The sequence below is a fragment of the Buceros rhinoceros genome, unplaced genomic scaffold (assembly GCF_000710305.1).
Source record: "Buceros rhinoceros silvestris isolate BGI_N320 unplaced genomic scaffold, ASM71030v1 scaffold9618, whole genome shotgun sequence".
NCBI classification, from domain to species: Eukaryota; Metazoa; Chordata; class Aves; order Bucerotiformes; family Bucerotidae; genus Buceros; species Buceros rhinoceros.
Window position 1 is genome coordinate 52,351 of NW_010428595.1, and position 13,838 is coordinate 66,188.

The 13,838-nt window shown below is 39.1% G+C and overlaps 1 protein-coding gene across 1 annotated transcript in view; it reads right to left on the reverse strand.

Annotated features, from left to right (window-relative positions):
* LOC104498901 (type II inositol 3,4-bisphosphate 4-phosphatase-like) overlaps positions 1 to 13,838 on the reverse strand; it is a gene marked incomplete at its 5' end in the record, with an annotated part of 46,214 nt that overhangs the window by 29,836 nt on the left and 2,540 nt on the right. The window contains 4 exons of the mRNA XM_010142338.1: positions 2,161 to 2,273; positions 6,461 to 6,558; positions 9,184 to 9,324; positions 13,757 to 13,838. The exon at positions 13,757 to 13,838 is cut by the window's right edge and continues 23 nt beyond it. Coding sequence (XP_010140640.1) covers positions 2,161 to 2,273; positions 6,461 to 6,558; positions 9,184 to 9,324; positions 13,757 to 13,838 — 434 coding nt within the window. The remainder of the gene's footprint in view (positions 1 to 2,160; positions 2,274 to 6,460; positions 6,559 to 9,183; positions 9,325 to 13,756) is intronic.

Sequence of the window (13,838 nt, forward strand, 5' to 3'; positions counted from 1 at the left end):
GGAAAGAGGACTTCAGATTTCTTAGAGCTCTAGAAAGTCTCCCTTATGAATGCAGATTTGAATTACCAGGATCGTGATTAAGTTTAAAGATGGGAGGATGACAATGGCATATAAACCCATGAAGACTAAACCAAGTATAAATCAATACTCCAATTATCTCCCCTGACAGAGGATGCGGTTTAGCTTAGCAAAAGGTGCATCTTTACAAATAAAAATATATAACATTTAAATCTCTGTCCTATTATATTTAGAATATGAAATGTTTGTGATACCAATTTCCAAAAGCTGTCTTTTAAAATGCAGATGAGTTCTCACAGTTCCATTACAACAGGGATTACGTGCAAGTACGTGCAGATACATCTACATGGATACGCATAATCTCGTACGTCTACTACGATAACAAAGTGATATTCAGTAACTAAATGTAACATAACGTGCGGATCAGTGGGTCCAGAAATACTCCTTTCAGAAGGTTACAGTAAGCTAACAGAAACGGAATACAGTGATGGAAAAATCTGAACCATTTTCTAGGTCCAAAGAATGCTTTTTACTCATGAAATTATTTTCAAGGAATCCTCAACAGATGGTAGAAGACAACTTTCTATATCAAAATATTAAGCAAATTCTGTCGTATTTTGTAGCTCATCCTGTACTGATTTGTCGTTCACTGCTTTAAAAAGCAATGTTTCATAGTAATTGCAGAACTGGTGCTGCAAGAAAACCTTCTATTTTCACTCACGACAGATGTATACTGCAATAACGTGATAATATTTAACCACAAGGCAATAGAAAAAAATTACAGCAGTGTTATTAATACAAAGACCTAGTTAAAATTATCTTTCCTGGTGTTAATTAGAAGTCATGGAAAAGTTATTAATATTCTGCATCAAATATTTGCCTTGAAGAGAATATGCATTTGAAAGTTCCCCAAAACACAAGGTCTTGCTTCAGTTTCAGTAGATCCCAAAGTCTCAAGTCTCTGCTCGTATAAACGGGCAGAGACACCAGGGATACTTTCCTAAATCTACGACACTTATCTGGTTGAACTCCACATTCCTGAAAAGCTTCATCTTTTTATAAATATCAAAGGGTTGTTTGTAGATTTTTTTTTTCTTAAACAGGCATGTGTAAAAATCACAGAATTAGGAAACAAAGGAATTATGTGAATAAATCAAAGTAATTATTATTCATTGTTTGATAAAGGTTTTATTAGTGTTCTCCCTGTGTCTGACTGTCAGCATATCTAGCCGATTTTGTGTTGCCGTCAGTGCCCTTGGAGTAGCTGTCACTGGCTAAAAAAACCCTTAGTATATGATTGACTGAAAGTTGTACTGATACAATTAAACACTTTTTTATAAAACAGAAGTACTTTAATGACAGAAAATCTCCAAAGCTGAGTGCAGTAATGTTAAAAAAAAAGACAGAGCAATTAATCACGTCCTGCATCAATACCTCAAGGCTTACGGACACTAAGCAATAAAAGGAATGTATTTTGATAACCAATTTTTCTATTAACAAAAAATAATACGATTTTACACAAACAAACCAACCCGTTCAATCCCTTAGCCGAAAACCGTACTGCCTCTCTTGTATCAGGTGATCCATTTACAGCTATGCATGATCATCCATGGAACTGGCTCTGCTCATACTGGGGATGAGGGGATTCCTCTGCCCAAAACCAGACTCATTTAGTTAAAAAACATCCCCGTACAAAAAGCAAACCTCTTTTACCCTGTTACACAACTCCCTGAGGTAAAGGAAAAATTTCTTCACCTGGGATAAAACAACTCCAAGCAGCAGCACAGGCCACAGACTGCCTGGCCAGGAGAAGCTCTGCAGAAAAGGGCCTGGAGGATGTAGGGGACAACAAAGTGGCCAAGACTATTTCTTGCTTTGAATTCTAGCCAGTTCAACCAGTTAAAAGCGTGAGAAAAATAAAATATCTGTAATTTAGGTGGTTGATACATTCATGAGTGGGATGAGACCATCAGGATGAAAATGTTAGAAAGCCATTTCAGCATATCTACTTTAATCACTGCATGTCCCTTAAAAAAAAAAAATAAATCACCGCATATCCTTAAAATCCATTGCACTTAGAGTATCAGCAGGCACGTGAAAAATAGTTCCTCACGTGAACATACTAGAAAGAGGAGAATTTACCGTTGCAGCCAGCCACATGATTTCTACGTTCTTTCTCTTTTTGGCTTGGATATTCTGTTGGAGATTTTCTAGCAATCCTTTTAAATCATTTTGTTCTTGAAAGTGCGGTAGACCTGGAAATAAATGATGATCAGGTTACTCATTACGGTAAGGCTGATGGTATGGCTGTGCTGACTGAAGAAAGCTGTCGTGAAGAACAGGTCTACTACCAGCAGCCTTATTTGCGAGCACAGAGTGGAAAGCAACAGCTAAATATTTAGGCACTAAGGAAACCTTATTTCTTTATAAGTATCGGGATGTCCCCCCCTAAGATCTTCACCCTTGAAAATTGAAGTGTCTTCAACTTTTATCTTCTAAATAGATGGTGAAAACATTCAAATCTCTGCTGTAGTTCTGTTTAACAACTAATAGAGACATTAAGTGGAAATGAGAAGAGAAATAACTGGGTGTATTAAAACCTGCTTTGATGGGATGACTTTTAAATTTTTTAATCAAAATATTTTGCTTTTGTTTTCAAAATGGAATATCTCTTTTTTTTAAAATAATGCTTTCATTCTCAATATAACATAACAGGAGAGTTAAACAGCAGTAAATATCCCTAAAGAAATAATAAAAAAAAAAGGATATTTCTCAGTCTGAAATTAAATGGGACTTGAATTTTGAAATACAGAGTAATTAAAGGTTTATTTCAAATCCAGAATGTTACCTACTTGCCCTGAGTATGGCAGCTGTCCTGAAGTTCTATTAATCACATAGAGGTCTAGTGGGAATTCAAGAGTAGGCAATTATTTAATTCGCTCTTCTTTTTTGTGTGCATATACAGGAGAGCTTTGTTCTTCTGTAAACTTTATCTTCGTTAGTTTTAAAATCAGTAGAAACAACCAAAATCTGTTTTTATAAATGGTTTCTTCTTATGGTAGTGAAGTAAAAAGAAATGTATTAACAGTTATCACCAAGGAAAGGCTCAGAACCAGTTGAAACAAAACTAAGCCAAATTGATAAATCGATAATTTTTCCACAAGAAAAAGTAGGAGTATCCATTTGGAGGTGAGGCGGGGAACCAACCAACCAACACCAACCCAAGCCTCAAACCCTAGAATTTATATTTAGTTCTAAGAGTAAAAATGAGGCAACTACTAATGCAAGTCAAAATCCATCCTCCTAACCTGATCACAGCAGCAATGATCCCTCTTATCAACAGGCTTTTACCTTTTGTCTCTAACGAATCCCATCGTTTCCCTTATCCATGACTCACAGTAAGATGTAATTCAAATACAGTCAAAGAGAACTATTCTAAAAATGTCTACATTTTCTTACTCATACTGTGCTGTCAAAAAGAAAAAAAAAGTAGAAAAAGTAAATTCAAACTAGTTCTGTAATAATCTTAATGAGGATTGTTTTATCTGTGTATTACAATTCCTGATCAAAGAGTTGGATAACGCAGAGCATATAAAAACACATCACAACCTGCTAGACTACTACACTTCTGCATCTGCTTCTGTGAAACACACTGCACGCAATAAGTACTCTAAAAAGATGCTTCCAGATTATGAGATTGTATCACCAGGTAAACATTTTATTGCTTCAAAGCAGTTCCCCTTCGATTCACCGCAGAAAATGCATCATCTCGGAGAGATGACTTCACCACAGGGAAAACAAGAGTCTCCCAATTTATCATAGTGCCAAATGCGCTGCATCTTGATCGGACGTGATCGATTGCGTGAATTCCTTGTGTCACAAAGCAGTATTAAACCACCAGATCAGTCTCAGAGATTAAGTGAGAGAAGCCTGAAAGTCCAAATCAGCCTCAGACTTTACACCTAAAACGCACACACCGCTACACACGTTACGATGCCATGTAAGAAAATCTGTATTTGTTTGCAGGATTTCTAAACCTTGTGTGCGTCCCGCTGGACCTGGGACAATTCTTTGCAACACTGATGTTGCTGTGAGTGCTAGGGATCAAACCAGCCACACCAAATATCACTTCGGATTCTCTGGTATTATGCTTTCGGCTGTTTAAACGGAGTTTCAGGGCACTATTCTCCATTAATGATGTACTACAGAAGGCGGCGCACACGTTTCTGCGCCCTTACTGTCGTTCGCTATTCTGTAAAAGCAGTCCTATTTTGGTGTCTAAACCAGAACCACATCATCTGGTTGGTGATTTTGGTAGGAATCTTTCTGGGAGCACAATGTTATTGTTTTCAGAGTTTCCTATTAACAGAATCAGAGATTAAGAAACAGGTGAGTGTCAGTATGTATATCCAACTAAAAGGAGATAGAGAGTCAGTGCTTGGCATATGCAGTCACATGGAGCTGAAGACTTTTAATAACTGGGAAAAGAGAGAAAGCTAGAACATTTCTGTAACTCCCATTGCCGGTAATGAAGAAAAACTAATAGCAAAAGTGGCAGTACCCTTACAGGAGTGAAAAACTGAATTCTTTGAAACGGAACGTAAAAATGAAGCAGCAGGCAAGCGAGGCTGCCTACGGATGGTGGCTGCAACAGCCTGGCTGCGAGTCCTTAAATCCTGTCTGGCTTTATGGGCACCCTTTGGAACTAACAGCTTTGTGAGACCTGCATTTATTTCGAGCACAGATTGGCACTAGAGGAAACTATCTGGAAAGGTGTGACAAACCATCAAGGAGCCATCAACAGTGAACGACTCTCACTTGGCTACAACACCAGGGCTGCTGCCAGCTTGGCTGGAGGTTTATCTTCCTAAGCACTTCAGCACAGACAGAGGTGGAGGAACAGAGGAGGAATTGAAGCCCTCCCCCAGCTGAACAACTTGGAGAGCTTCACTTTTTTCCAGGGAGCTGGTTTAAAAGGCACATTCCTCCAAGTCAAAAGAGTGATTCTGTACAATGGCAGGGAGCTACTGGGAAAAGCAGCGGAACCAGAAGGTGCTTGGCGTTTAGTAAAAATTTGGACAAAGAACAGACTGAGATCTTGGAGATAGAGCAAGAAGGTAATAATAACCAGAAAAAACATGATGAATTAGACAAGTGTAGTTCTCAAAAGCCTGCAGAGCCTGGAAGAAGTCCAAGACGACTGTGTGGCTCACTAATAATCCTTCTGCAGGAAGACAGTACAAGGTTAGTTTCTGTTAATGAAAAGCAGCCAATACTATCTGCATGCTAATTTTTGCTTTTATATAATCAGACCTGTTCAGGAGGCAGCAGATCTACCTTACGCCTAACCACAGATGAGGTTAGCTCTTCAGGATGCTTTCTTGGCAGGATTCGCCTGAATTAATTACTGACTTCTTGTGTGAGTTTCTGCGTAGAAATCCTAGAAATACTAGAGGTGTGGGTGGACGTAGGGGCATCCTGCCTGTCACTTAGGGCAGAGCTTTCACTTCCGTCAAAATTATCAACAAACTTTAAATCATCCCGATTTAAAAGATAAACCTGTACACATACACAGAGACACATTAGATATATCCAGAAGCACATACATGTAACGGATAATTTGCGAACGTAATCAGCACGAGGTGTTTTGTAAGAGGACAGAAGATTTCTGTGTGTTTTTAGGTGGCAGTACACACCACGAGATATCCTTATAGGATGATAGATCTTGAGATTTAAAAGATTAAGCACCAGGCCCCCCTTAACCAATGGGAAGGAGCAGAGCCCCAAATCCAGGCTATTTAAAAATCAGGCTGTAAAATCTGCAAGAGCTGGAGATATAGTTTCGGCAGTAAGACTACCTTAACGGGATTAGATTGGTACAAATGGTCTTTTCAGTGTTTGCTTTCAACAGAGTCACAGAATAGTAATGTTTATGACACCAAGTTTCTACAAAATTGGAATACAGGGTCTACGCTAATGAAACCGTGGCGTTCCTATCAGCGACATGACGACGTGGCTCACTGCTTGTACTCGGTTCTGCAGGTTCCTCAGTGGTTCGCCATACCTTAACACCTTTTCAGAGTAAGAACGGAGGGAATGACTGGAACTGATGAAAATTCCACCGAGTATTTCTGTACAAATACAGTAGGTACAGACTGTCCTCTGCTTGAAATATTAGAAGTCATATTATATTAATAACTTAAGTGCTGTTTAGTTCATCATTACTCTGTTTCATTCTCCTGCGGGATTGGGCCTGCAGTCGCTCCTGACTTCATCAGGACCACATACAGGCACAAAGTGTTTCACTTCATGGAACGAGTTACGGGATCGAGGCCAAATCTAAAAGCTGCACGCTATTATTTTGCTAATATTACTTTCTTACAATCTCTAACCTATCCAACATTTTCAAAGTCATTTGGATATTGTATTATTTTGTACTCACAATCAGGAGGCATTTTTTCCGTAAACAGCTTGTAATATTCTTTAAGAATTTCTAAGTTTTCCTGGTTAATGTTTTCCTGCAAAGTGGTATCTCCAAATCTATAAAAAAACCACAATAAAATTATGAAAAAAAAACCCCAAACCAAAACAAAGCTAAATTATCCTTCAGAATTATTTCTTTGCATAAAAAAATAACTGACTTTTTTTTTTCCTGGAGTGGAATGTACCAGATTTTGTCAAATGTACAGTTGCTAATCTCTCACGTTCTTTGGAACTAATATTTGGGAATGAGGCCATCACTCATGGATAATCCATTTACAGACAAACATTCAGTAAAGCACATATTCTTCTCCCCTTCACAAATCCTGAAGAAATGCAAAGGCTCTATGTGGGAATTTCAAATGGCACCACAGGCAGAGAACACCAGCTCCTACATCTCTTGCTGCTGCTGTTGCTTACCTGTATTAAGTTCTACAAGAGCTGGACAACATTGAACCCACACAAGATGGAAGAGAAGCAAGCGTCAGGTGGAAAACCTTCTGGAGAAATAGTTTCTTCTCTAGTCTGAGAATATTTGCTATGAACAGGGAAACCGATTACTTCTCTGGGCCCTTTCTGCCCTACACTGCTCTGGAGTTGTTAGTTATCCGAGTTTCTTGTATCTGACACTAATGAGAGAACCATTTCTCTGCTGTTGAGCAGTGAATTCACCATTAAGCTTCACCGAATGATGACCCGCAGGCTAGCTGGCTTCAGTCATCTGCATTTACGCTTTCTGCAGCACACAGACCTTATCAGTCACTCCACAGTGCTGCAGCTGGCTGAGGAGCACGTTCTGGGGTTTCTCGCAGCAATCAAGTCTGCTGGGAACACATCACCCAAATCCTCGTTATACTGCACCTCACAGAAAACCCAGACAACATTAGGTGCCATTACGCTTCTCCACTCACTGACTATAGCTATACAGGCAAATATCTTTATCTCCGAGATCAAAATTCCTACAACAGCCAAGTTTAATGCAGGCTAAAAAGAAGAGTTAAAAATAAAACAAAACAAAATCTCCTGGTACCTCTACTAAGAGAAGTATGAATGTGAAAATACGAATGTCCCTTAGACATTTACGGTCAAATTTCTGTGACTCATCTTTAGAATAACCTTGAAATAAAAAAAAGGAAGACAGAGAAGGAAATAGAGTACAGAGAGAGGGGCATGGACAAGTGAGTGAAAAATTCAGGTAGAGAAAAGGGGACACAAATCAGAAGCCATCAAATGCACTGCTACATCAGAAAGAACCAAACTTAAATGGGCCGAAGATGGAAACGACTCTGCTGTTTCCTTAGTAGTCATTGCTGCACTGTCACAGGAGAATACTCCTTTTAAATCAGATATATTCTCAACTGTGCTTTATTGAAAGAAGAGATGTTGGCATCTAATAAAGAAACATTTTCTAGAAATTATCACAAAACTTTATTTCTATTCTCATGTTAATTTTCCCACATAGAAAATATTTTTTACCAACACACATGTGCAGTGTTTCCAGCCTCAAAGACCATGTGGAGCTTTAAGATTCAAGCAATATTTTGCATTAAGTCTAATGTTTACACCTGTAAGCGCATTCTGCATGGAATAATCCAACTTGACTTGCTTAATAGATACAAATATTAATATATCTCTATAACTATACATATACAGGTACTAATTTTTCCTTCATGGCTTTCTTTATACTCAGTGTAAAATCACCACTGTGAACAATGCTGCCATTCTTCCTGCCACTCCACCTGCCAGCCAGACATCTTCATGCACCGCTGTCTCTACAAGTCTCCATATATCCAGGCTGTTTCTAAATCTTGTCAGATCTTTCCTCAGGACACTTGTAACACACAGTTCTCCCTGCCTATCCCACCCAGGTAAGCGCTCAAAACCTTCCTTTTTGGTTCCTGCATACTGCTCTGATTTTGGTAAAACGTGACACGTCCTAGTCAGAACCGTATGACTGATTTGGTTGGTTTTCTCTGCTATCACTTCGGCCAAGTCCCTCCTCTCACAGCATCACTTTTCCCTTCTTCATGGCATCAATAATAAGCTATATTCGTGTTTAAGAGCGTTTCAAGTTCTCTAACCAACTACTCAAATGACAGTTTAACCAGTAAAATGACAGTTTTTGCTGTTGTCTGATTCAGCCTATGTATCCCATTTCAAATTTCTACTTAAATTTTCTCACACATCACCACTTAACATGGAGAAGTCTTCCCTAAACACCCACAAAACTATCTGATGGCACTCCTTAGAAGTCTTCCCTATTACTAATGACCACTCCTCAACCCTGGAAAAACACCCTAAAAAGCTGAAAAAAACAATCTCTTTGTAGATGAGAACCTGTCAATCATGTTTAAGATAACAAGAATTTCAAATTTTCAAACTCATGTTTGAGAATGCCGAAGTACTGTATGTAAAGAAAACATCTGTGAAACACGTTTTATATCTGTATCCAACGGAAACTTGGTGTTGACTATTGAAATAAAATCCTGCACACAGTCGTATCTTCACTTGGACTTTTTCATTATTTTGCATTGCTTCGCAGCTCGTGCTTATTTCCTTTAACGGTTTTTAAAAAAATACACAGTGAAGCAGTGTGAGATAATCCAAGATTTATTTTTAATCCCGAGAGATATCCTGTACTAGGACGGCATTCTTGGACAGAAAATGAAACACAATTTTTCTTACCTCTCTGCAAGTGTTTGCTGTTCATTGATTCCAACATTAAAGAGTACTGGATACATGCGGAGTAGCTTTCCTTCTTTAATCTCTTGTGGCAGCAACTCAAACATCTTTGCTGGAAGCTGGACCTCTATAACGTAATGTTCACTAGGAAAAAGAAGAATAAGATTGGGAATATTGATTGGTTTGCTTGAAATTAGAACCTCCCTAAATTACAGGGGACACGTGGTTTTCATAAATCAGTTCCCCCCTTTTCCCCTTATTGTATTGAACCATAAAATGTGCCAATTCAGCCTGCTTAAGAGCATAACCAAGCTGTAAGGGAAAAGGCAGGTATAGACTTATACTCTTTTGATACTGACTTCTTTACTGAAGTGAAAACAGAACTAAAGATGAAAGCAGCTATCAAAATATCACTGAGAACACCTCAACTCTTCAAATGCATCTGGCTGAATAACAAAACCAACTTCCTTTCAGAAGTCACAACTTCGTTGTGTGTATCCACTCTAAATGTAATATGAGCAAAAAACTTCCACAAAAACCCAAAGCAAAATTGCCATTTTCTTCAGCGGCTGGATTTTCTCCCTGGGGATTGAAAGCATCACCGATAACAGAACTGACTCTGAGATTATAACTGAAGGTTCATTACACAAATATTAATCCTATTTTAGGAGAAGAGGTATGATATATAGCAAGTCTAGTTTTGTTTGTCTTCGGACTGACTTTATGAAAAACATGTTTCTTTGGCTGCCACTCCAAATTCTGATCATGTGGAACCCTAAAGACGAATTTCACCTGTCTTTGATGATTGATGTCTGATACCACAACAGAAACAACAGCATGCTGTTAACTTAGTTTTTATTAGCTTTCTTTCCGATGTTAATCAGCCTAATAAAAAAAGAACAGACTAGAAGCAAATCTATTTGTCTCCAGGATTTGGCATTTTAGTCATTCAAAGAGGGCCAACTGATAATGAAGACTGGAGTTCTCTTTCCTGCAGAGCACATTTGGTATAGCGCCAAGAAGGAAGAGTACTACAGCAACAGGAGGAACAGACTATCTACATCCCACCCACAGAAAACAGGCCTAGGAAACCGCACAACTTTTTGCATGTAAAGTTCAAAGGGAAAACGGTTTGCAACTATTAAAACATCTATCATGAGTTCCTTCCAACCCTTATTTTAATCAGTCATGGGCATGCTAAAGAATTAAAATACCATCTGGATTACGCACATGCAGAATATGGGGGAGAAAAGGCAGAAAACCTTGCAGAAAAGGGCCGTTTCTGCAGCAGCTCTGACACCCCTTGGCGGGCTGGAGGGATGAGTGGCACTATCTCAGAGCAGGTGTCTGGATAAACAGCTTCAGCTTAGAAGAGTTAGTGGTCACGTTTGAACCTTTATCCTGCCCATGTATCTGAGAACAAAATAAAATGGATCCAGTACGTACTCCTGACTGAAATGTAACGACACTCGGCTAAGGCAACACCATATCCTTTCGTATGGGCTGCAACAAGCGTGTAATAGTTGAGCCAGATGCTCCCTGATGAGCAGGGTTACCAGTTTTGAACGGAGGATACATGTCTCAGAGGGGAGAAGAGAAAAAAAAGTTCTATTCCCCAGATAAGACTATTTGGTTTGTGTTTTGTTTAATTAATTCACCCACGTGAAGGAAACGGAGTTAGCAAGGATGGAAGCAAAGAACTCCGTACAAATGATTTGCACACAGCAGCACTCATTCTCAGCCTGCATGTGAGCACTCCTGGCTGCTAAGTGCTACCGGAACATTTGGTTTTTTTTGTCACAGTGCTTTCATGAGGTTGAGGAGAAATGGTGGCTTAGCATAATTCAACGAGCACACGCGACTGACCCAAAATGCCACCTACTCGCTGCATTGATACATTGCTCCAAAATGACTACAAATCTCTCAGTGTGTGGGAAAGAACGCTGAGAAATGCTGATCTTTTGGCATGATAAATTAACATCAGTATCATTTGAGAGCTTCCTGTTGTCCTTACTATTCTTTTTTAAAACATTTTTAAGTCTCAGAGATAATCCTTTGTAACTTTTAAAAATCTGTAACCAGTTCCACAGTGAGAACAATCCACTTCTGATCACGTAAGGAAAAGGCTAGGAAACTGTGACAGAGAACTGTCTAGATAGCCTAGGGATGGTACTCAAGTCAAGAGGGGAAAAATAAACAAACAACAACAACAAGAATTCAAAGTAATGAAATCTGGAGGACTTGTTTGACATTAATTTACCAGAAATCTTACAGTTCCTATGCTTCTACTTCAACAAGGAACAGTAATACAGCAGTAAATTGTACCGCTCTGTGGTTTCTCTCTTTTATGGCTAGATTCAGCGCTGATTTTGGCATGAGATGGGTAAGGTGGCTACTACATTTTGCAATGAGAAGGAAAAATCTGTTCATAATTTCTAATGTTTAATGATCTCTCAGGAAAACAGAGTGGAGAAATCCAGCATGTTTAACAGAGTAAATAATAAAGCATTATCTCTTTCAGAACAAATTGTATGAATTTAGGTATTAAGTATTTATTTTATTAAATATCAGGCTGCAGACCCTGCAGCTACTTGCGGTTGGCTGAAATCACCCACTCTCAGTTCATTGCAATAAGCACGAAACAAGTCATTTACACATGCCTTTGCTTTGTAACAGAAAAAAACCACTGCATGGTGGTGAGTTACTGCCCCTGAGCTGGGAGGCGGTGCTTCACCCTGCTCTGCTTTCAGCTGACAACTTTCTACAACGCTTCAATGCGGCTGTAAGTGCTCGTCCAATCATGGGCTTTGCTGAAAACAGTGTATCGGACCCTGTGATGCCTCAAAGTTCACATACACAATCAAATACACCCTACCAAATGCTACAATTTTATTAAAGTGGGAACTACTTTTGCCTATAAGAGAACCACCTGAATGCCTGACCAGAGCTGCTCTTCACCTGGACGGTCGGGGTCAGACACCCACAGCAGCAGGTTAGCGCACCGTTGGTCAATGCCAAGCTGTTTCGATGGATTTGCTTGTGTACATAGAATCTCAGACTTAAGCCCTTCCCTAGAGAAACAATTACAAGTGAATACTCCGACGAATTTGTAGCTTAATTTTCGGTCTTGCATTTCTCCAGTCTTGTAGTGTCATTTTATTGAGCCACACCACGTAACAACCAAAATGATCAAAAAATGGTGGCATTTTAAAACGTTCATAAATAACGAGGTTTTCCATTCTCTTCTCTTTTTACGGTTGACTTTCGTTGCTGTCTGATACGAGCTGTCACACAACAGCTCTAACAAGAATGGGGCTTCGTCACATAAACCTTAAAGATTTTTTTTTTTCCTGACACTGATTCCATCCAGCGAACACCTGCCAGCAAGTGCAGTACAGCAATCACAGGCAGTAACGCTTCTTCCTTTAGACTGACTACTCCTCATCAATCCAGAATGCCTGAGGCAACTGAAAGCTCCAGTTCCTTTCAAATCCGGGACCTCCTAGCATGACAGTTCAGTACCACAGCAATGGCAGCAAGCCAGTGAACATAGCTACTGGATTTTTCAAGGTTTTTGACTGCTGTGATTTACAAAGGATGTTTTTCTTCTGTTTTATCTACACACCATAATGATTCTTAATTATTCCCGATGTGTTGCCTACCATACTCCGGCCTTCCTGCTATTTACTTCAATCCTTTCTTGGAAGGCCCATAGGATGAGAATGAATCATCCAGAATAATTAAGTAAATCAGTGGTGAAAGCCCCCTCCAGAGGAAACATATCTTTTCTAAAAGTTGCTGCTTTTAGCTGAATTTAATTTACAGTCATCTTAAGAATAATGATACTATTAAGGAAGTGATTTCTGCAAAAGTAAAAACATTTGGAGCTTCAGACTAGAATAATAACGAAGATGAAAAACCCACTCCTCCTGTGTAACAATCCCGTTAACCCTCTTACAGCCACAATTAACGAAGTATTTCAGCTTACGTCCTGATACTCAGCAGTGCTTACGCGAGATGTTTAATGCATAAGCGACTTTACGCAAGGACTTGTGAGGCTGCCTATGTCCTATGTGATCTTCAGCAACTAAGACAGGCTTTTATTTTTCAAAAGCAACCAACAAGTTTTGGCATCCGAGGTTTAAGTTTCCACCTTAAGACAATCAAGGCTTAACTCATAGAAATACAGATTAATTTGTCACACCGAAATACAAGTTCTGAACACCTCAAAACCAAAGTTTCTTCTGTTAGAGGTCACTGTTGTAAATACAGATTTTGTCACGTCTCTTTGATTCATTATCTAGATACAAAAATCCAACAGAAATTCTGCACCCAACACTGTTTTGATTAATTTGTATTAATAATGGGAACTTGTAGCTTTTCATCAGGAAAGTAACCCAGAGGCAATACCACTACTAGATTATTACAATCCCTAGTACCTCCTTCCCCTCCTGGAAAGTAAAATTACTGCACTTCCCATATAACAGAATTCAGCAACAAGAAAACCATCATCTGGGATTTCATGGGCTACAGATTAAACCTACATGTCATGGGCTCCAGGAAACAAAGTTCTTACCGCCTTCCAGTTATAATAGGCAGAAAGTCTTCTGATTTGGCTTCAATGACTTTAAACATTACTTTCTGCAAATCTGAAATTC